Here is a 24,487-nt window from a genome sequence, read left to right as displayed (position 1 = left end):
ATAAAGGTCAACTTTGTTTTGAGTTCCCAATATATTTATTAAGATAAAATAATACATAATTGTACATCAACTGAATAAGTAAAATTAAGTCGTGAAGACGATGATGTTTAATAATTCTTGTAAGAGAATACTAACTCGGCTCTTAATATACCACCCTCTACAAATTTTTGGTAAAGTACCATCAGCCCAGGATAAGGAATGCGCAGAATCATATTTTCTGGCAAAATAATCTGGTATGTTTTATGTTTATATCCAATTTTAATTACGAACGGGTTCTACGTACTGTTTGCTTTGCTGGCGTAAATTTCTCGTCACTTAAAATAGTAACATAAAGCTTCTCACTTATCTGTAGATCAACGAGTTAAATACACGTTCAAAAAGGGGACGTTTTTGGTACATAGATTATAAGATGTGATTTCTCGAGCAACACGATGATAACATTACAAATTTAAAACAATAACGTCATATTACTGGTAGGGTATAATGTTCCTGTGTTCAGAATAATTTATTGAAGCAACTAAAGAATTTAATTCTTTTTAATATTTTATTCCAATTTTTAAACCTTTTATCTGCTTTAGTGGTAGATGCGACCTAAAGGACATTAGACTGCGAGGGAACAGCTAAAATGACTCTTCAAATGAGTAATGTTTCGTAATCCATACACTTGTCGTTTTTGATAAGCATAGTAGAACTTGAGTCTATTTTCAGTTTTTTTCTTTATTTTAGGCCTGTAGTTTTTCTTCTTCTTATAAAAGTTTATTTTTTGAGTAGTTTGATGCAATTTTCCAGCAAGTGTTTGATAATACTAGAACTACTCACTAGATGTCGAGTGTTTTCGCATAAGCTTCTATAAAACCAAATATCAAAATTCTTTAATAACATTGATAGATTTATTTTATATAAATATTCATACATTTGTATAAATAACCTTAAATAATTTCTACTCACAATATTATTATGATGATTTAAAGTTCCTAGTAACAAATCGGGAAACGTGGGATAAATGCTACGTACTGAACTATATGATATTTTAGCCTCAAAAATCATTGTATTAACCCTCTTATTAACTCCCTTTTTGAGGGTTAAATTATATGTATGTAAAGACTGTGAATCATGTTATTTAAACAAGTTTGTGTAATATACATCAATGAAAATTTAACATTTTGTTTAGGATTTACGGAGCATTACATGAAATTTACTTTAAAGTATAATTGTGCTTCCAGTATATTTACTTCTAAAAGTAAAACAAACAAATAGAAAACATTCATGAAGGATTATATGACATTTACTTAAACACTTTAAGGTATATTCTAATTTAAGTACATTTACTTCTAAAGGTAAAACAAACACAGAAAACACGCGTGAAGGGTTATATGGCATTTAATTCACCACTAAAATATTTTACTTAGCTACGTTTCATGTAAAGCTAAATAAAAACACAAATGTGAGGTGTTATACGTTATTTACTTTACCACTTTAAACATATACTTAAGATACATTTAATATCGACGATACATGTTAATTGACTGTTTGATAAATAGATAAATATTTGAATGTTTTGTTTATGTATAATTTGTTACAACAGTTGTTACTGGGCTTGTCTTCATTTCCGCTACTTATAATTATTTCACGCAAGTTTAAAGTGTGCTTGATTATTGGGTGCCTTCTCAACCTAGAAGATAATTGGTGAATGATAATTTATTTTGATGCTAGTAATTATTTACATATGATAAGAGTCAAGTATGTTTTATCAATGGTCATTGTCTCTTAATCCAGAAATTATATCTAGCTACTCTTTTCACACAAAAATGCCCCCCAATGGCTCAGCGGTATGGCTGCGGACTTACAATGCTAAAAACCTGGTTTCGATACCCGTAGTGAGCAGACCACAGATAGCCCATTGTGTAGCTTTCTGCTTAATTCAAAACAGCAGCAACAACAACACCCAAAAATTGTTTGGTGATGGCCGCCCTCATTCAAGAGGTCTTACCTCTTGTATATCTAGTGATAAGTCATTGTTTAAATTCAAAACTGGTTACTCACTCACCCAAAAACGAGTATGTTTTTTAACAGGCCTATCCCTCAATCAAGGAAATAATTGTGTTTGGTGACTATGTGTTCTTTTATGTCGTCACTTAACTATATGTTGTGGCAGAATACTTATTGTTATTTAATGCAAAATAACAGTGAAAAAATGAACATACAAAAAGCTTCAATATACATCATAAAATATTAGAAGTAGTAAATACTTGAAAACAGACAATTTTTAATGGAACATTAATCTATTTACTTAAAAACGTAACTATGACGTTGTTAGTAAATGTTTGATGTACATGCTACACTAAAAAAAATAAAAACTACTCTTAATAAAATAAAATTTTGTATAAAAGCATTTAAAGTAAACGTTTCAAACATATCGCTTTTACGATATCTTAAACCGGAACTGCAACACTCTTCAACTGTCAACGAAGTCTTTTATGTATTCTATATATTAGTATTTTAGTAAAGAATATGTTTAACACGTAAAAACGATAAAAGAATATATAAAGAAAATACTACCTCTGGTGATATGCTAACTGATAGTTTTTACACCAAGACGCTTAAAGTACTGCATAAACGAAACGGTGAATTGTGGTAATAATATTTTACAGTTTAAGTAGTATGATATTTTACGACTGACAATGTAAGAACGAAGAAGAACACTGGTGACCTTTCAAAGCTTTTGAAAACGCGAAAGCTGATATCTTGTCTGTTACAAGTTTAGACCAATTACTACGTAAAGTACGGTGGAAAACAGTTTTATGACCTGTCTGTTCCAGCTCTTGAAGAGATTTTTGAATCGCTGACTCTTCACCTTCTAAACCGTCAACGTCTGCAGAGGTCCTAGAAAATGAATTGAAACTAGACTCACACATGTTTGATTTTGTTACCTCACGAGATTTAGGAGTTTGAGGAGCTCCATTGACTTTGAAAGATTCAGCGTCTTCAGGACTTGTAGCGTAAAGGTCCATCATGTGGGAATATGCCAAATTATTTCTTGTTTGTTCTTCCATTGTTATTTTAATTTCAGATTCTTCAAAAGAATTGATATTTTCCAAAGAGAGCACACAAGAGTCTGCCATAGCAAGGGTCTTTGGCGGATGAAGAGGTCTCTGATGTTTTGATTTATCAGGGAACTCTCTAGCTCCTAAACATTCGATACTGTCAGAGTTCACTGTAAAAGATGGCAACGCATGTGTTTCTACCACGTCTTCTGCTGTTGGTGTAAAATGAGAATCCTGAACGTTAACATTCCGAAAACACTTGTCACTTGCTACACTCTTGTTAATAGGCTTAGCGCAAGAAGATAACACACCATTTTCGGTTATGTCTTGTGTTGATGAAACTTCTCGGACAGCATCATCATACAGTAATGATGAATGTGTCGTTCCTACTGCACAGGTGTTTGAGTTCAAATAACTGGGCCATCCAGTTGTCATAGAGACAGATAAAGGAAGTATTCCTGAAGAACAAGTAGGTGACCCAGTTGCCATAGAGACAAACGAAGGTAATACTGTTGAAGAACAACTGGTCCACCCAATTGTCATAGACATAGGTGAAGAAACCATTGTCGGAGAACAAGAACTTTCTTTTCTGCGCTGAAAAGCTAAATTTACATAATTGCCATTTTCAAAACGTTTCATTGCATGACATTTTCTATGACATAAAAGATTTGTCCTATGTAAAAAAGACTTTTGGCAATCCTTGCACCTGAAGTTTTTCTCCCTAGAAGTCATTACTGCAGAGTCTGGCCTACTGCTGTTGGACAGTGGCTTCTTTCTTGTGATAGCCATTGGTACTCCACTGCAAATATATAATTTTTAGGTTATTCATTTTAACAAAGAATTAATTTTACTAGTTTGAGATTTAAAGTTTTATACACTCCATACATATAATAATAATGAACAGATCTTTTAATACTTTCTACATATTTTAACAATAAAGTCATCTATAAACGCATTTAGTGAAAAAAATTAAGACCAATATTTAAGTTACCAAGGGAAGGTAATAATGTCTCTTAAACATTAGCGTCCATATAGAAACATAACTACAACAACTTATTAAAAGTGTCTAATTTTGTATTTAACTTATAATTGCATCTAGAGTTTCTACATTACCACTATCAAACGTTACAAAAAAAAATTGTGAATTATGCAACCTTACAAAAGCTCGTAGTAAAACTGTGTTGTAGACAACGGAAATATCGCTATCAAAATAATTATAATTTGTATCAGTTAAAAATATTGCATTGAAATAGTATGTTGGGTAGCGGTAAAAATTTTACTAACACTGTGTCACAGTTGGAATTTCGCTAACAAGGTCGTAAGTATATTGCGTTTTATAGTGACACAGCGATAAGCTTGCAAACATACAAGTTAGGAACCGGGTTTCGAAATCCGTGGTGAACATAGTACAGATAGTCCACTTTGACCTCAAGTAAACTCCCACCTTAAATATTCAGCCTTCACACAGTGATCAATTTCAGTGCCAAGTTCTCCCATTATCCATATTCTGAAATATACGTTATAGGTTTACATTTCGTTCACAATTTGAAGAACACATAGATATCGTTTGAAAGAGAGTTGTAAAAACACAAACTCACATCCACAATTTAATCCGCTAGGAACACTTAGAATTTCATATCCTTTAAGAGTTGAATTCTTAATCTTAAGACTTGAGAGAGCTCGTGCAGCGTAAGCCTAACAGGAGGTAAACACAGGGGTTATTCAAAAATAACTCACACTGACTGTGGCCTAGACGCATTTGTAGTTCATTATACATGACACAGGGCAACGAATTTAACATAAATAGATATCTGCGTTTATTTTATGTTTAGAAAGGCAGTTGTCAGGTCTCTCATACTCTGTTATATAGGTTTTCTTTCCTTTTTTTAATTCCAACTAGAATATATCAACACAAAAACGTATACTTACTATAGAGTTTTGTCTCGCACTATGGTGTAATTGTTAATTTTTACTCTTTGTTTGATTATAAAATTTAAATTCGCTTTATATAAGTCGACACATCTTATTATCCTGTCTGTTGTAAAAATTGAAGAAGGAACTATTAAAGGTTTGATTGTATTTCATTTTCTACTTTTGAAATTACTTAAATAAGAGGCCCCCTAGTGGCTCAGCAGTTTGTCAATGGACTTACAACGCTAAAAACCGGGTTTCGATACCCGTGGTGGGCAGAGCACAGATAGCCCATTGAGTATCTTTGTGCTTAATTGAAAACAACAACTTAAATAAGATGATTTTTTTTTTTTTCTACCATGCTTTACGCTGAAACAAATTATTATTTCCTAAACATTTGGCCAGGTGGGTTAAGGCATTCGACTCCTAATTTGCGGGTTCGAATCCCGGTCGCACCAAACATGCTCGCCCTTTCAGTCGCGGGGGCGTTATAATGTGACGGTAAATCCCACTACTCGTTGATAAAAAAGTAGCCCAAGAGTTGGGGTGATGACTAGCTGCCTTCCCTCTAGTCTTACACTGCTAGATTAGGGACGGCTAGCGCAGATAGCTCTCGTTTAGCTTTGCACGAAATTCAAAAACAAACAAATCCTAAACATTTCTTTAAGTACTCTGTTTATTTTGCAGTTTATCTAGTATTTCCTAACTACCTTGAAATTATCCGTTAAAAAAATGGAGTGTACTTACACAAAACAGCAATAGTACAAGGGGTTCTTTCGAAGTATTGGACAACTTACTTTCCTTTAACGTTTGCCTCCCAGTGAAACAGCAGTATGACTGCAAACTTACGACGCTACAATTCGGGTTTCGAAACTCGTGGTAGACAAAGCACAGATAGCACATGGTGTGATTTTGTGCTTAATTATATATAAACAAATAAAAATCTCTTAAGTGTAACACTAGAAGGAAGTCAGCTAGACTTTTACCAACGAATAGTGGGATTGACTATAACATTATAACGCACCCACGGAGGAAAGGGCGAGTATGTTTGGTGTGACGAGGAGCAATTTTCAGAGTAACCTTTAGACAATTTTGATAAAAACTAATACTTGATCATAGAACATAACATTTAGAGCTCCTTTCACGTCATTGACGTTCCGTCATTACTGTCCAATCATAAACTATAATGCATTCATAGAAAGAAAGACAAAATGTAAATCTAGTATTTCAACAAACACCGATATATCCATTGTTTATTTGCAACGTTTAAATAAAAACAGGAAGACACACTATTTGATATTTTAAATTTACATAAGACACCTTATGTACAACATGTGAGTTAAACAACCTGCCAGAAACTTCAAGATTTAGGTTTAGTCATCCTTGATTCTGAATTACTGACCAGAGAGTGGACAAATAGTCAGCAGAATCACAGTTTGAGCGGCCACACCTAACTAAATAGCAAAGTTGACCGTCATCTTTACAAGGCGTCCGCACCTGACATGTAGCGGGCTCAAATTTTGACCCTCTGATCTTCAGCTTTGCTCGCTAACCATAAGACGATGCCTAATTTCAAGATATGTGTATATAGATTCATAAACTTTGTTCAGTCGCTGTATTTGAAATTATTGGTAATCTTAATTGATAAGTTTAGGTCAGATTCCAAGACTTAACGAATTTAATATTTCTATAAGTGAGAGTGAGATTCTAAGACTATATGGATCTCATTATTCTGTATATGTGGGTCAGATTCCAAAACTAAACGGTCTCTAAGACGAACCTAATCAAATGTACAGAGAATGACAAAGCCTAAAGTACAGACTGTACAATACTGCTGTTTCATTTTTAGTTAGATTGATATGTTTTATAACTAACTAAATTTAACTTTATAAGCTATTTTGTGCTGTACTGAACCATGCTATATTTGTTTAACTTTCTGCAACGTGGATTCTGTTGACTCAGTTCTTACTAAAGACATCCGCTATCTAGTTTGGTTGGCTGTTTACTAAAGATATGTCACTCAGCAGCCCAAAATCTATTATCAAATGACTTTAACCTATCGACAAATGCATGCGATTGTCAAAATTTCCCTTTGCTTTTTCTCTATAGTTTTTTCTAACTTAAATATCTGACTTGATAAGCAACATTGTTCAAGTTCTTGAAAATGAAGAGTTAAATAGAGTATTAAAATTGTAAACCTAACTAGACAAACAAAAATTGGTGTATTACTGTGACGAGAACGTAAAGACAGATTTTATAAACCACTTTCCTTACTTAAGTCTACAAATGTAACAATAAGAGTCGCTTAAGAAATTAAAGAAAATTCCTTCATACAAAGTAAAAGTTAAAATATTAAGTCAGTTAATTTCAAACGGTTTGATAATATTTCGCTTATACATAGATTGACTGTAATAAGCTCATTTTTTAATCTTTTTTCTCCTGAAGTTTTTATTACCATTTACGCGTTCTTATATGATATACAGTTTCTCTCATTGTTTTCTTCTTCTATAAAACACAATCTACTGGTAATTCTTACCTGCTTGGTATGTGATATGTTACAAAATATATATCTTCTGTATCGCGTAATGTCTATTTGTCCAACTGAAAGTGAATCACTTTTACACTTTTAACATAAGAAGTATTATATTAAAACACCAAAAAAAAACAAAAACACGGGTCCACACCAAGATTTGGTCAATAGTACCAAAGAAACTTATTACTTCGATGTATTGTCCACACTCGTCGGACTTGAGCCAAGAGATGACGAATAGAGAAGCTGTTTTTGATGTCTACATCCAAGTTCCTATATATAACTTTCATTTTCTCTTCCGTCCCCTTGAAGTGGAAGGGTGGATACTGAAACGACGAGGTCTCACGTTTCACTCTTTCCCTAAAAGACCAGCGATGCACTTGGAGTCTCTCATTGGTTAAGCTCCACCGATCTTTAGAAGTGAGCTAATTTCAGAAAACGTGGCTGTATAAACTTTTAGATATACAAATACATCTATCGGTGTAGGTCTTCTTAAAGTTCTCTGACAATGATTTATTTAGTTGTTTTCTGTTGTCTGACTGCGTTATTATGCTATACAGTGATAAAAATATGTATTCTAGTTTAATATTTTACTTTCATACAGCTAAATTTACATATGATAATTAATGTATCAAAGTGTTTCCCGTTTGATGAGAATTGCAAGTATGCAGTGTTTTATTTGTTTTACAAACAGCTTCGTGTTTCTAGAATCTTTTTTAATACAACAATAAGGAAAAGCTTTAGATTTTACTGAAAATTAAAAATTACACCAGATTTTAACAATTTTACCAATAGCGTCTTTGTTTTCTTTTACTTCTTTATGGTGGCTGATATAAGCTTAGCCTACACAGTTAAACCTTCAAAGCATTAACTTGAGTAAAACATAATCTAGTAGTTGAGCTTTAACCTACAGAGAAAACTTTTAAGAGGTATTATAATGTTTTAGGGATTTTATCAATTTTAGCAATGTAAGTTTGATTGGTAATAATGTCAACATTTTTTTCATTTTTTGTAATTTCGCGCAAAGTTACTCGAGGGCTATCTGCGCTAGCCTTCCCTAATTTAGCAGTGTTAGACGAGAGGGAAGGCAGCTAGTCATCACCACCCACTGCCAACTCTTGGGTTACTCTTTTACCAACGAATAATGGGATTGGCCGTCACATTATAACGCCATCACGGCTGAAAAGGCAAGCATGTTTTGTGTGATAGAGATTCGAACCCGCGACCCTCGGATTATGAGTCGAACACCTTAACACGCTTGGCCATGCCGGGTCCGTTTTTTCAATGTGACATAACATTATATAATTAATTAACATATTGTAATTTTATGGAACTTAAATATTTTAACAGCATCTTGAACATCTTCGTACTGTTTCATAATATTTTACACGTAAAACAAATATACTGCGTAAATTAAAAGCTTAGCTTTTATCTTTCTTCTTCGCGTGGATTTTATAAGTTTGCTCATAAAGTGCCTTGTCCTATTAATGAAAGCAAACAACGATGACATTTAGGACAACAACAATATTTAGTTTAATAGGGATGAACAGAAACGATGACAGTAGTCAGTATAGAGAAGTACGGGAACTTAAACAACATAGAAACGCAAACAATAATATTTAGCACTATAATTAGAATCTTACATAACGTATAATAACACTAAAACAAGAAGAAATATGAAGATAATTTGAAACTCGTAAAGAGAGATAAAAAAATTCCAACTCTGACTGCGCATTATATGCTCGTGGTCTAAATAGCGAGGTTAGAGATTCCTACCATTCGGAAATAACCGTATCTAATATGGAACTATAGACCGGAAGGAAGGTAACCAATTTGAAGAACCCGCAGCCACGGAGCCTTGAACCAAATGACAGGAACTTATTGTTATTTTCATAAAAGTTAGAAGTGAGAAGCCTTAAGAATGGGCTTGGCATGATCTAGTGATTAGAGCACTCGACCTGCAATCTAGGAGTTACGGGATCGAAGTTCCTTACGTTTATCCATGTGAAGGGAGCGTTATAGTGCGATGATCCATATCACTATTCTTTTAAAAAGAGTAAGCCTAGAGTTGGCGGTAGGTTTGACTAGCTGTTTTCCCTTTAGTCTAACCTCCCCTTCCAGTGGCACAGCGGTATGTCTACGGACCCACACCTCTAGAAACCGTGTTTCTATACCTGTGGTGAGAAGAGTACAGGAAGTCCATTATATAGTCTTGTGCTTAATTCTAAACAAATAAGTTCGATTCCCCTCGGTGGGCTTAGCAGATAGCCTAATGTGGATTTGTTTTAAGAAAACATACACACATACTCCAAACGGCCCGGCATAGCCAGGAGGTTAGGACGCTCGACTCACAATCCCAGGATCGTGGGTTCAAATCCCCCGTCACACCAAACATATCCGCCCTTTCAGCCGTGGTGGCATTATAATGTTACGGTCAATCCCACTATTCGTTGATAAAAGAGTAGCCCAAGAGTTGGCGGTGGGTGGTGATGACTAGTTGCCTTCCCTCTAGTCTTACACTGCTAAATTAGGGATGGCTAGCGCAGATAGCCGTCGTGTAGCTTTGCGCAAAATTCAAAGCAAAAATGTCAATTATTCTTCTTAGGTAAAGTTGGGAACAAGCGGTTTGCAGAAGAATGTGGTCGTTTACTGATTCATCCAGTTTTAAAAATAATTTATTTTACTATTTTTGAAAAGAAAAATCGAAGCAAATGCCCACAGAGCATTGAGACTACTTTATATGAAACACACTTCATAGATAAAGCTGTGATGTGTTATGGTAAAGAGTCAGCTAAAATATAATTTTGAATCATGCATACTTGGCTTACATATATTTATTAAGAAATAAAGTCAACATTAAACAGTAAACAATATATTGAAAAGAAAACTGTCCTCAGTCTCAAAATACAATAAAAGCATTTTACTTAATAATTTTACTATATAAAGATAAAATACTTTGAGACAGAGAAAAGTCTTGTGCACTTGACATGTTTCGACATTTTACTGCGTCATCATTATGAGTGCAATATGCTGTAAAACAATATTTATTGTATTTTGAAACTGAGAACAGTCTCATTTTCAATTTATTGTATACTGTTAAAGGTTAACTCCTTTAATAGATATGTGTGAAAGTTACATAAGTGTAGTCCTAATCTAAATACTTGCTTATGTTTTATAAAAATAATAAGTACCATGTGTAATAAAATATTTAAACAAATTCTGATATTATAAACTCAAAAACAGGGGTGGGTAACTTATTTTTCATAGCGGTCACAACAACTGTGGCTAATGAAAACAACTATTCAGAAATAAAAATTGAAAGATGTTAGTTTAATCAAAATAATTGTATTTCAATTAGGCTTCCATGTGAAAATTGATGGGGATTTTAATCAACAAGTTTCCTGAAATTTGGCTTAATAGCTATGCTCAATGGGCATCTTAGCTCTGCCTCTAAATTTATGTCATTAAGCTGAGATCTGTATCTAGACTTGAGAAAATCTAGAGTAGAAAATTTTGACTCACACACCCGTGTGGATCGAAACATGGAAAATAATGTTGAAATTGCTATCTTTAAATTTGGACTCTCATTTATCAAAATAGTGAGCCACATCTTCTGATAAAACATTTTTGTTTTCCTTTTACGTGTTCTACACTTTGCTGGATAAGAGTCTCGTCTTCAAATCCACACTTGTCCAAAAATAAAAAGATATAATTTCCTTACTGAAATTTCCTAAGTCAAATTGAAATGGATCATGCAAAAATTCAAATATCAATTTCAAATTTTTAAATTCGGAGAAACGTGATTCAAATGTTTGAGATAGATTTTTGATCCATTTTGCATAGAGATCATCTTTAGCATCAGAGAAATCATAGTCTTTATTATTTTCTAGAAAATTATTCAACTTTGCAAAATGTGTCAAATCATTCATCAATAAACCTCTTCCCTGAAGCTTCGTATCAAAATTATTCAAGTGAGTCATCATTTCGCACAAAGTGCAACTTTACTGCCAATACAAAGTTTCAATTTTAGGGAAATTTTCAATCTTACATTTTTTAATAAGATACTCTTTTATTTGAGGAAATAAAGACGTAAATCGTTCCAAGACTTTTTCTCCACTTAGCCATTTTACATTTGCAAAATCAGTTAGGTAATCAAAAGTGCAGTCAGTGCTTTTCTTCAAAGACTCAACAAACTGTCTATGGATGAGAGAGCTTTCGCTCCTAATATAATTCACAATTTTTACAACATTGTCCATCAAATTTTTCAATTCATCACTTTTATACATCTGAGCACATACATTTTCCCGATGCAAAATGCAACGGAAAGATGGCAGCGCAGCCTTCACCTTATTTTCAATTAAATGTTGCTTTAAAAGAGAAACAAGTTTTAATTTCGCCCCAGTCATAGCGGGAGCACCGTCTGTTGTGGGCCTTGCATGGCCAAGTGGTTAAGGCGCTCGACTCGTGATCTGAGGCTCGTGGGTTCAAATCCTCATCGCACCAAACATGCTCGCCCTTCCAGCCGTGGGGACGTTATAATGTTCGGTCAATCCCACTATTCGTTGGTAAAAGAGTAGCCCAAGAGTTGGCGGTGGGTGGTGATGACTAGCTGCCTTCCCTCTAGTCTTACACTGCTAAATTAGGGATAGCTAGCGCATATAGCCCTAGAGTAGCTCTGCGCGAAATTTAAACGAAACCAAATCCTTAACACTAGATGCCATGAAGTTGCCCACCCCTGCGCTATAAGATAGTTTAATGAGTTACAGAACCAATAACTAACTATATTTTATAAAAGCAAACTTCAATTAATTCTCAACAACCTGATATATTCAACACTGAAAATTGTGTTAACTAATGATGCACAGCGGTATATTTGCGGACTCGCATAGCTAGAAGCTAGGTTTCGATACTCGTAGTCGGCAGAGTACAGATAGCCCGTTGTGTAGCTATGTGCTTAATTACAAACAAACTAATAATGCAAGAAGCAGCTAGCTGGCTGCCATCTACATAAAAGCATGTGAACTAATTCTTTTAAGTCTTGTTATATTAAATAGCAAGCCAACCGTTATTTCAGCGATTTATAAGAGTGAATATGTCGCTGAAAATCAGATTTCGATAATTGCGGTGGTCACAACACAGGCAGCGCAATGTGTATCTTTGTGATTATAACAAACAAACAAACAAAACAAAATATTATAGACTAATTTTAGTGAATTAAGAAAAACCCTAAGTAGCTCAGTGGTAAGTCGGAGGTTTTATAACATTAAAAGCTGGGTTTCGGTACCCTTATTAGGCGCAACACAAATAATCTATTCTGTAGCTTTCCGATTAACAACAAACAAAATGAATTTCTCTTTTGTTTGAATTACCACAGTGTTCGAGACGTTCCCTTTATTAGCAAAACTAACTTTTCCTTCAACTGAATCAGAGTGTATGTTTTCAGCTATTTACGAAATGTATGAGAGATGTGGATATTTTCATTCAAACCTCAAAACTTGAAAAAAAAATTGAACCCGGTCAAATCGACTGATGTTGTAACCAACTTCCTTTGTGAAAAAGGTTACTAATCTTCAATTTTTATTTTTTTAGTAGTTGTACTAGTGTAAGGCTCTGAAATCTGAATGAAGTACCACTGATTTGAAAAGCACTCCAAATCAAAATCCACAAGAATGGGGGTAACAGTTAATTTAAGAGGTTTCCTTACATTTAAAATAATTAATAATACGACATATATTTTAATAATATTTCATATTTGAGCTAAAGCCCTAAATAAAATTTGTGCCGTGTACTACAACATTTTATTTTCTAGAAGATAGCAATGGTACTAGATCTTATGTTGTGCTTCATTAGCATTATGCGTGTCAGCTCTGATTTATGGTAGTACTTTATCGGATCAGTATCACTCTAATGATTTTGGTATCCTTTGCTTTGTATCAATGAGCAGAGCCAACAACAAGCAAATACTTTGTAGATTGGGTTTGTTCTGAATTTCACACAAAGCTAAACGAGGGATATTTGCACTAGCCGTCTCTAATGTAACAGGGTAAGACTAGAGGGAAGGTAGCTACTCATCATCGCCCACCGCCAACGTTTGGGCTACTCTTGTACCAACAAATAGTGGGACTGACCGTTACTTTATAACGCCCTCACGGCTAAAATGGGATTCGAACTCGCGAGCCTGAGATTAGAAGTCGAGCGCCTTAACCAAATTATTTTGTGCTATTGTATTAACAGTCATGAATACAGCCACCAACAGGTAATGACGAACAAAAATTACTTGATCAGTATTACTACAGCTGTTTTGTATCCATGGTGTTTTTTGTCAACAGCCGTGAACATTAATAAATGGCTGTATTTACAAAACGTTCTGAGAATGCAGCTTGCTCTTCTATTGATACTGTATATAAAGTTAACACTTCAACACATTCTTGCTGTTCATTTTTAAACACATAATTCACGCTTTGACGAAAATAATGGTTTTATGATTTTTATATTATTTGTACATGAGATATGAAAGTTTTTCTCAATACAGTATTCACTGAGTTCATTTCACATTTATACACTTAAATTCACACTTAATTTGTTAAGGACTGACAGATAACAGGTGTTTTAAAACAATTATAGTACAATTATCTTACACTGTTCTAAAGGATAAAAAATGTATTGAAAAACAGAGATACCATTATACTATCGCGAGCTAAGGTGTTGTTTATTTTTACGTTTTGATTTTAAAGATTAGAGGAAAGACAACTAGCTAATAGTGCCCACCAACTCTTGGACTACACTTGCCTAATTGAATAATGTGATTTGACAAGCACTCTCATAACGTGTCCTTGGTTCCAAAGTGCGGGAGAGAAGTTTTTACAGTTACAGGATAAGAGCCATTCAAAGTCTGGCTACGCTAGTATAAAGCGACAGCTGGCGTGGGTCAAAGAAATAACAGTGGAATTCAACAATAAAAGTACAGTTATTTCTACACTGTCTGAAAGAATGACACGTGTGTTGAAACAACAGGAGTCTATGGAAGTAACAAAAGTACTAGTATTTTTGTTGTAGAGTAAAGGATAGAACCTGTGGGATTTTGCGCAGAACTATTAAGGGATATTTACACCAGTCGACTTTAACCACAGTGAATGCAGTTAGTCAACACCACCCGTTAACAACTCTTCTTAAACTACTCTTGCTAAGGAATAGTAAGACTGACCATTTCCACTGCAGAAAGAGAAATTATGTTCAGCAATGGGTTTCGATCCTATAATCTGCAGCTTGCTAGTCGAACGACTTGACTTTCAGGCCATGACAGGCTACTGAATGTTGATAGTTATATAAGAAAATTTCTACACCCTATAGCATGGCAGGAAAAGGATATATATACTCTTCAAAAAAATAAACGCAAAAGGCAAAATTTGAGACATATTGTTAACAAGTTTATTCCGGGTAATTCTGTATGAAATGTGTGAAACTTTGCACATTTACTGCTGAACGTCCAAAGTCTGCAAAGGCGAAGTCCACGCTCACTAGGTGAAGTTTAACATCACTCAACGTCAATAACAAGTATGGCCCTCGTGAGCATCAATAACTGCTTGGCATCTCCTGCCCATGGAAGCGATGAGATGACGAATCACATCCTGTGGAATGGCTGTCCACTCAGCCTACAAAGCTGCTGCAAGTTGAGGTAGAGTCTGCGGTTGAGGTTGTTACCGTCGCAGACGTCGGTCCAACTCGTCCCAAAGATGTTCGATGGGGTTTAAATCTGGTGATCTGGAGGGCCAGGGAAGAACATTGATGTTGTGGTGTCTCAAGAAAACAGTGGTGAGTCGGGCTGTGTGAGGACGGGCGTTGTCATGTTGTAAAACGTCGTTGACGTTCACCATGATGGGTTGCACATGGGGCCTAAGAATCTCGTCGACGATTGTGTACGGTCTGATCGGAAATCCTACGCAGCCCTGGTATGGTTGAGGCAGTAGACGTCGCAGTGGTGGTCCTATCCCGAAGGTGACGTATCCTCCGGATGTAGCGATCTTTTTGCGGGCGTGGTCACACGAGGTCTGCCAGATCGTGGACGGTCACAAGTTGATCCATGTTGCTGGTGACGATTCCATAGCTTTGTGATGGTGCTTGGGTGGATATTCACAGCTCTGGCAACATCTGATCGAGATTCGCCTGCTTCCAAGTGACCAATGGCGTTGTTGCGTTGTGCTTCAGTCTGTCTTGGCGTAACTGTATTGCGTGTCGGTGGCTTAACACTGAGCTATGGAAACCGAGAACCTGTCACTTTTATAGGGATTTTGCACATGTTGCCCTTGCAGAATATGCAGATCTCTCAAACAAATTTATTGGACACGAATGCGTTTTGGCGAAAAATCCGATGTTTTCCTCCGTTTTCAAAGTGCACAACTTTTACTGTCATTTTGGTCTGACAATCAGTGCCTTAACACGTGTAACATCACATACTCTGAGCTTGTAACGTTATTACATATATTTCTCTTTAAAATAACAAAAATATCCCTTTTGCGTTTCTTTTTTTGAAGAGTATATACATATATGATACAGAACAAAGGTCTGATTTTCATCAGAAGTTGGTGGATAACATGGTATATTATTAATTATATTGTTAGGAGGTGAGGCGTTAGAATTTATTCATAATCAATCTCAGTAGTAAAAGGGGTGTTAGAATATTTATAAGGCTAGATAAATGTTAAATATGCTACAATATTGCGAAATATGATGGTGAACAGTATAATAATTTGGGTTCCTAAAAACCAGAGTTTAATATTCGATTATGAATAAGATTTCACGTTAAAAAGTAATTGTTCCAGCTGATGTTGTTTTTTTATACTGTATTTGGAAGTACGAAATGTAGTAGCCAACTGACACCAATACCACCCAGTTCCTTCCTGTTTACTGATGTCGTTACATCCTTATCTTTGTTTAATGTGAATTGGCAGGATGTGACATGATAGGAATGCCGTTTATAGGAAAAGACATTGAGATGTTGCTCTTTTAATTCACCGAGTACATGATGAAGAGAAAATATGTATCTTGGATTGTACATTCAATATTTTAGAAACTCATACAACAGAACCGTGAATAATAATAATACAAAAAGATATTGGCACCCGATGTTATTATTCATAACGCAAAGTTCAAGTTTGTTTTAGTTTTGCATGCGCTGGTGTTTCAATATAAGACATGAATTTCTATTTGAAATATTCTTCATATTCTGTACTAATGTCTTGCATGTTTACCCTTCTCTTCATCTTTTGGACTAGTGATGCATATGTTGCAAATTGTCCATTTGAAGCTCGAGATAAGTGTGACTGTTCTTTCATCGACCAAGATTTGGCTATGGTTTGTAGAAGTGTTAGTGGGACTGAAGAATTTAGAAAACTTCTGGGTAAAGCAAGAAACTTTTACGGTGTGCAAACGCACTATATTTACATATACGATTCAAACATTGGCTACTTCCAACCTGAAAATTTTAGAGGTTTGTGGCTTAAAAAATTATCATTTTCTAATACTCATTTGACCTTTTACACGCAGACTGGTGCAAACATTCCATTTGTCAGCGGAGAAGACAGTCTGGAAGAGATCCGGCTCTACAACTGTAGTTTAACCCTTCCTGAACCAAGATGGGTACTGCCGTCACTTACCAGCTTGGTAAAGTTTACAGCAGCATTCAATGTACTTGTGGAAATTCCAGAGATCTTTTTTCGTAACGCTTCAGTCAACTTAAAAGAGCTTTATCTCTACAATAATCACATCTTAAGTCTCGGCCATGCAGTTTTCGCGAAGATGAGTCGTCTACAACGTCTAATATTAAACAACAATAACCTTGTCTTGTTTGAGAGATCGTGTCTTCCACGTCCTGCTGCGGAATTGGAGGAAATTCACCTCAAGTGAGATATTTATAACAAAAAAGCTTGAAAAACGTAAATAATTATTATAAGACGTACCTATATATTTATTAGATACACAAATTTCAGGTATGTTAGTGAATGTTATTAATAAGATAAAAAGGGTGTTATTTATGCACGCCGAGTACCGTTATCCCATACATTTGTACTAGTATTTATATTTATAATTTATATATTTATATTTATAAAGCTTAATTTAATGTCAATCGTTAAAAAGTACTAGGATCTTTACTTTTATTGTACTAATTTAATTAATCGCACAAAAACAGGGGATCTCATTTACATAACAGGCGTAAGAACCCGTTTCGCCTCCCCTACATCTGTTTCAGTTTAGGATTTATCCATCTAACTGAGGTTTTGGTCAAAATAATGATCCATTATAAACAGGTAAAACTTATTAAAGGAATTTTGTAGCTGGAGGTAAATAATCGAAAAAGATAAAGAAATTAAGACAAAAATTGAAAGCAGTATCAGTTGTTTATTACACTACTGAGTGCCAGTAAGAAGTAAGTTTACGGATTTACAACCCTAAAGCCGGATTTCGATTCCCACGGTTAACAGAGAGTCCGTTATGTAACTTTGTGATAAAACAATTTTCATCTATTTATTTCACATCACTTTTTATGTTTCATTAAATCTAATCTCCCAATAAATTAGAATTAGATAAAATTGCCTCGTTAATTGTAATAAATTTCGGGTGAGTCTAACGCACGAACACCCCTCATATTTGCCTAAGAAGTCTTATTATATCATTAATATAGAAAAAACTGGCTTAATCAGTATCATCATGGATATCGTTCGGTTAATTTTTACTTAGAAAAAACAACAAAGATGCAATTCAAAATTTAAATTAGGAAAGCTTCCTTAAATTAACCATCAACTTTATGAGACAAAAATTAATAAAAACCAAGGAAGAACTATCCACTGGGAGAAATATCCACTGAGAGAACTATCCACTGGGAGAACTATCCACTGGGAATATAAGTCAAGTGGTTCATAAAAAAAACTAAACTGGAATGATTTCTGCTATCCATACGTTTAATGAGTGAGCAATAACTTTATACATATAGAAACATCAGTGACATATGATGATGTGTATTTCACACTCCGTGTATCAGACGTACACCTGTCAGCTGTTCTTCTTATGACTATTATAATAATTGCTAAAAGTTTATGTTTATTTTGGTTATCTATAGGGGCAATAAACTTCGTTTCCTTCCCAATGATATTTTCACTGAGATGCCAAACTTGAAGTTGATAAATATGGCGGACAATCATCTAGTGCGATTAACCGAAACAACATGGCAGCCAATTTGGAGTACATTATTAGATGTTTATCTTCAAGGTATAGACTTTGAACTTTCTTTATGTATTTAAAAAATATCTTAAAATGTGGTTATCTGAGTCACGTAAAACATAGGTAGTTGTTGTGTCTAGACATCAGGAATATCTTTACGTTTGAACTTTCATGATGTTAAAAAAATACGTACGTTCAAGAAGTCTTGATATAAATGAAATAAAAACTCTGTAACCCGAGCGCTTTCGAAAGATCTACCTTTGGAAAGCGCTCGGGTTATAGAGTTTTTATTGTATTTTGGTTTGAATTTGTACTAAAGAAGTTTTTAAGCAGTAAAAGCTCTACCTGTGAAAATTAGAATTAAAGTGACACGTAGAAATGTACAAAATCTAGGATAATATTTACGTGTAGGACAATCATCTACAAAAGGATTTCTTGTATAATTGTAAAGGTCTTTGGGATAATATTTAAATGGTAACTAATTTTATACAGAAGAAACGTTTTGCTTAGTTGTACAAGCAGCTCCTTAGAATAATACTTAGATGGACGTTAACTTTGGGCACATCTCTTTCACTGTCTGTTCATCAGTCATTAAGTCCAAAATGTGTTGAAAATCACACGTCCAAGTAATAAAATATACCTGTATAATAACAAATAGGAGAGGATTCAAATTCTGATAATGGTATTTCTGAAGTTGTTTTCTGTTCGTTTATAAAAGTTTCTTTATGCCAGGTTTAAATTAATTCTTTAGTAATTAAAGGAAGCAACAATCAGTCCAGTTTAGTTTTTGTTCTGTAGGTAACCCATTTATATGTGACTGTGATGTACGCTGGTTGGTGCAAGAAGAATATGCAATGGCTAAAGTGTTCAAAGTGGACAGATATCTTTATGGCAAGTGTTTCACTCCAAGCTATTTGAAAGATAAGAGACTTGAAGATTTGAAGTTAACGGATATTGAATGCAAACAGTAATTGTTATAGTTAGCTTGATTTTATTATTATTGTTAGCAGAAACTTTGTGCTGATGTTTACAATAATGCATTTGAATAAACACAATTTTGATATGAAAATATACATCAATTATATTGCTATAAAATACAGAAACATTGTATGCTTGTATCATTGCAAAAATCAATGGTGTCGTGTTCACACTAATCTGTGTTTGGGGAATATTGTTTTGTTGTGTAATAACACAAAATTTTTGCTAACCTACTAACAGTTCTTTTGTTTTTTTACAACAAAGAAAACTACAATATTGATTCATTTAGTTTATACAAGGAGAACAAACTACATTTTCAGTTACAGCTCTAGGACAAAGTGGATGATTTCTGTCTTTCTGATATATCTCAGAACTTACTGGTTGCTTTTCTGCTTGTAATGTGATTGTAATATATCTCAGAATGAGCTGGCTGCACTTCTGAGTATAAAGTGATTGTGATCTTTCTCATAACTACGGATTGACTTGTTTAGTGTAATTTAATTGTAATGTAACTCACAACGTACTAGCTAAACTCCTGAGTATAATGTGATTGTAATACACTCTATTAAAGTTTATCCAATAAATTTCGTTCATTAATATTTTAATGCTTTGGTCGTATGTTAAAAGTAAGTGGTAATTTAATTATGTTTTAATATGAGTGAACGGTACCAAAACCACTACCACATCAGATTCGTGCCATGAATTTTTGCTGTGCGTGAATTATACAACTACACTATAACGCTAGTGTTTATTATAAATGAACGATTCCGACCAACTTATCACTTCAGTTTCTTGCTATAAAACTTTACTGTGAATAAACGATACAAGCACAATATTTTATTTCTATGAAGTATACAAACCGCATTTTCAAGCTAGATTCTTGCAATAAATCTTTATTGTTTTTGAACGATATGAACAATATTTTCATGTCATTTTCATCAACAAATCGTTATTTGAATACAATAGGCTACCTATGCTGTGCCCACCACAGGTACAGAAACCTGATGTTAGTATTATAAGCTCTCAGGTATACTGCTGAACCATCGAGGGAGGAGAATGGAATGTGAACAAAAGAAGTTAAAGTTTATCCAACATGATATTTTTTAAACTACTAAAAGTGTCAAACAACAAAAACTGGTCATATTTCCGAAGAGGAGTTATTGGTGAGGGTCTAACTGAACCATCATTAACATGAACACCTAAACTAATGAATGAATAACAAGGAATAATAGCAACAATTTATTTACCAATAAAGGTGAGAAGTTATGAAATTTCGAAACTTTTTTTTCCTTAGGTGTTGGTAGTTACGGTTTTCAATAGCTTAATTACAGAGATTCAGTGGTTTAATTGCAGAGATTCAATGGTTTAATTAGAAAGACTCAATGGTTTAATTAACACAGATTCAGTGGTTTAATTAGAGAGACTCAATGGTTTAATTGGAGAGACTCAATGGTTTAATTAGAGAGACTCAATTGTTTAATTGCCCACATTCAATGGTTTAATTAACAGAGATCCCCTGAGAAGTTCTAAGTACATTTAATCCTTTGTTTGTAACTTTGCTTAAACAGATGATCGTCTCAGACACCATTCAACAACGGAGAACGTGACACCAGTCTTTCGTACAACTTGAATAACTGTATAAATCTAAACGTCTGTAGACGTCAGTACATAAATCAAAATTTTAAAATCAGTGAATAATTCTTGCCACACTTTCGTGTAAGCGTTTTGTTATAAATGTTTATTTTGAACAATAACAACTCAATTTTTAAGTCCGTTTCTTGGCAAGAACCGACTCAAATTTTCATTTGAGTATCTTCACATAATTCTTCATCTTTAGTGAATGATACCAACCACCCTTTAATATCGACTTTATGTTATAAATTTTTAGTGGCTGTAAATGATTCCAGCCATACCCACATGCCAGTTTTATTCTATAAGCCTTTATTGTGTGTGAATTATTCCAAGCACTCACATGTCAATTTGATTCTATAAACCTTTATCGTATGTGAATGATTTTAACCATACTCACGTGCCAGTTTTATTCTATAAAACGTTATTGTGTGTGAATGATTCCATCCACACTCACATGCCAGTTTGATTCTATAAAACTTTATCGTGTGTGAATGATTCCATCCACACTCACATGCCAGTTTGATTCTATAAACCTTTATCGTGTGTGAATGATTCCAGCCATATTCACATGCCAGTTTTATTCTATAAAACTTTATCGTGTGTGAATGATTCTAACCATACTCACGTGCCAGTTTTATTCTATAAAACGTTATTGTGTGTGAATGATTCCATCCACACTCACATGCCAGTTTGATTCTATAAAACTTTATCGTGTGTGAATGATTCCATCCACACTCACATGCCAGTTTGATTCTATAAACCTTTATCGTGTGTGAATGATTCCAGCCATATTCACATGCCAGTTTTATTCTATAAAACTTTATCGTGTGTGAATGATTCTAACCATACTCACGTGCCAGTTTTATTCTATAAAACGTTATTGTGTGTGAATGATTTCACCCACACTCACATGCCAGTTTGATTCTATAAAACTTTATCGTGTGTGAATGATTCCAACCATACTCACATGTCAGTTTTATTCTGTAAATCTTTATGCTACGTGATCGATATGAACGTTTTCATGGCACTTTTTTTTTATCGAAGATACTTATCACTCTATAGTTAATATTAACTCCCAGTTAGAATAAACTAATAACTTAGGGCTAAATCAACAATAAATCTGATAGTAAGTATAGTTAGTTGCTATACTGTTCTTACTTCTTATTTATGAAGATCAGAAAGCATTGTTTCATCAGTTGAGCAACCTCGTTCTTAACGATATTTGGAATTTGAATAAAAGATATTACAGTTTATCCGAAAATTTTCGGTTATTAATTTATTATGTTTATATGACAATGCTTTGCTTGCGTATTAAGAATAATTGTCATACTATTATAATATGAAATTACCCTTTTTGTTCTAAACATTCGGAATGATATCTTCCTTTTATAACAATTATTCCTATCAAAAGTCTTAATATAGCAAATTTTTAAACAGAGATTGGAATTGTTTTTAGATCTTCTATAATCATTCACTGGTTGATTGAAACGGAGCGAGACTGGTGACGTAAAAGTTGCTTAGCAACGAATGAACGCCATATAAAATTGAGAATTAATCTCAAAAGGCACGTTGTAAGATGTTTCGATTTCTTTTTTTTTAAATTTAAATCTCTCATATGTCTAATGTTTTATTGTTAGGATGAAAGTTTAATGCTAAAAAACATGTAATAAAACTTAACTGAATACATTCACCTGCTGGATTTTTATGTGATCGTCTTATTAATTTACCGATTTCGATTGGCTGTGACGTTAACTGCTTATTTTTAGGTATAGATTTAAAACTCGAGGCACTTTATTGCATTAGTACAATGACCTTTTATTCAACGAAAAAAAACATTTTTGTATCTTAAGGTCAATATTCCATGAGCTACTTTTTAAAAGGTTACTGTCGGTTTTTGTTAAGCTTCGTTTGTTGTTTAATACTAAAATAAGCTATCTCCAACTTCAGCTTTATTAGCTATCCAGCTGAATGGCGTACGTAAATAACATTCTGCGACAGTTTTCAAGGAATTGAACTTTTATCGCATTAAAAATAACCAATTTACAAGGCTTACACTTTGATGACGTTCACAGCGTATCAGTTTATAATATACTTGTATACATATTTATTTTACCAGTCAATACGTAGAGTCAAAGTCCACAATAACGTTGACACTTCTCTCAGGCACGCGAATTGTATTCAGAATCATACACACCATATTAGATACTAATATAGATCACAAAAAAATATCATGAAATAAGAAATTCTGGTATTATTAGAACTTGAAAGTAAATCTCACTTCTGAACATTGACAGACAAAATATTTTCGTGAGCATCAATACTTTATTGGAATAATAACGTGTTAGAATTGTTGTTTAAGAAAAAAAACACATTAACCCTGCATGTAGGTTAACATGAATGGCTGTTTAAACAGCTATACTTGAAATGCAACTATGCGCAAAATAAATAAACAACACATTACTTACCGAACATGCCCAAAATTCAACATGGATCCGAAGATCTATGTTTCACGTTCCATGTTTCGCATTGTTGGGAGTAAGATGTGGTATAAAAATGGCTGTCAAAAACGTGGTTTTCATCTTTTTCAGCTCCACGTTTTAGGGAATTGTATCCATATGGTAAGTTACTTGTACATTAAATTATTCTATATCATTGAATTTGTCTGTTTTACGAATATTACATTATTGTATGTTTGGAGAAAAGGCCGCTGAAATTTCTGAGACGTGATTGTTAGTGAACGTCTATCTGAATCTTCAATGACACGTTCAAGATGAATATAAACAAATCAAATCAGTTATACAAAATAATTATCAAAAATAAGTTAACAGATCGTAACAAACGAGCTTCAACACGTGTAGTGAGAAGTAATTAACACTGCAGTATTCCAATTGTGTGAATAGCCAAGAATAACCAAATGAAGGGACACTAGATGAGTTATTGACATGGTAGATCTGATATTCTGCATGTCTAATAATAACACTGAAATATGCAAAACGTTCAATAAATTTGTGTAAACAACAAAAACGTCAGACCGAGCGATCAATAAAGGAAAAGTTGTTTGATCATAATTTACGATTTTCCTATCAAATAGATGGGTTTGCTTATGATAAAAATGTTCATACAACTCCGAATGTCCTGCACCATCAGTTAATCATAATGGAGGCTCTATGATGTATAA

At 34.0% G+C, this 24,487-nt stretch overlaps 2 protein-coding genes across 4 annotated transcripts; one reads left to right on the top strand and one right to left on the bottom strand.

Moving 5' to 3' along the window:
• Positions 1–856: 856 nt before the first annotated feature.
• LOC143240630 (uncharacterized) lies at positions 857–7,800 on the bottom strand. 3 transcript variants are annotated; one of them, XM_076483383.1, is made up of 2 exons: positions 7,676–7,800; positions 857–3,843 (listed from the first exon to the last, which is right to left on the bottom strand). In XM_076483383.1, exon 2 carries the CDS (start codon positions 3,831–3,833, stop codon positions 2,670–2,672), a length of 1,164 nt encoding a protein of 387 aa, XP_076339498.1. In that variant the 5' UTR covers positions 3,834–3,843; positions 7,676–7,800; the 3' UTR covers positions 857–2,669. The 3 variants fall into 3 exon arrangements, with proteins under 3 accessions (XP_076339498.1, XP_076339497.1, XP_076339499.1); XM_076483382.1 differs by having other exon boundaries at positions 7,492–7,791; XM_076483384.1 differs by lacking the exon at positions 7,676–7,800 and adding an exon at positions 4,643–4,784.
• Positions 7,801–16,458: 8,658 nt separating this feature from the next.
• Positions 16,459–20,231, top strand: LOC143237393 (uncharacterized). The gene is made up of 3 exons (XM_076476600.1): positions 16,459–17,384; positions 18,599–18,747; positions 19,498–20,231. The coding sequence occupies exons 1-3, from the start codon at positions 16,678–16,680 to the stop codon at positions 19,668–19,670; spliced, it is 1,029 nt and encodes a 342-aa protein (XP_076332715.1). The 5' UTR covers positions 16,459–16,677; the 3' UTR covers positions 19,671–20,231.
• The last annotated feature ends 4,256 nt before the right edge of the window (positions 20,232–24,487 follow it).

This window comes from Tachypleus tridentatus, chromosome 13 (genome assembly GCF_004210375.1).
Source record: "Tachypleus tridentatus isolate NWPU-2018 chromosome 13, ASM421037v1, whole genome shotgun sequence".
NCBI classification, from domain to species: Eukaryota; Metazoa; Arthropoda; class Merostomata; order Xiphosura; family Limulidae; genus Tachypleus; species Tachypleus tridentatus.
Note: the sequence above shows the minus strand (reverse complement) of the source record. Positions and strands in the feature narration are given on the sequence as shown.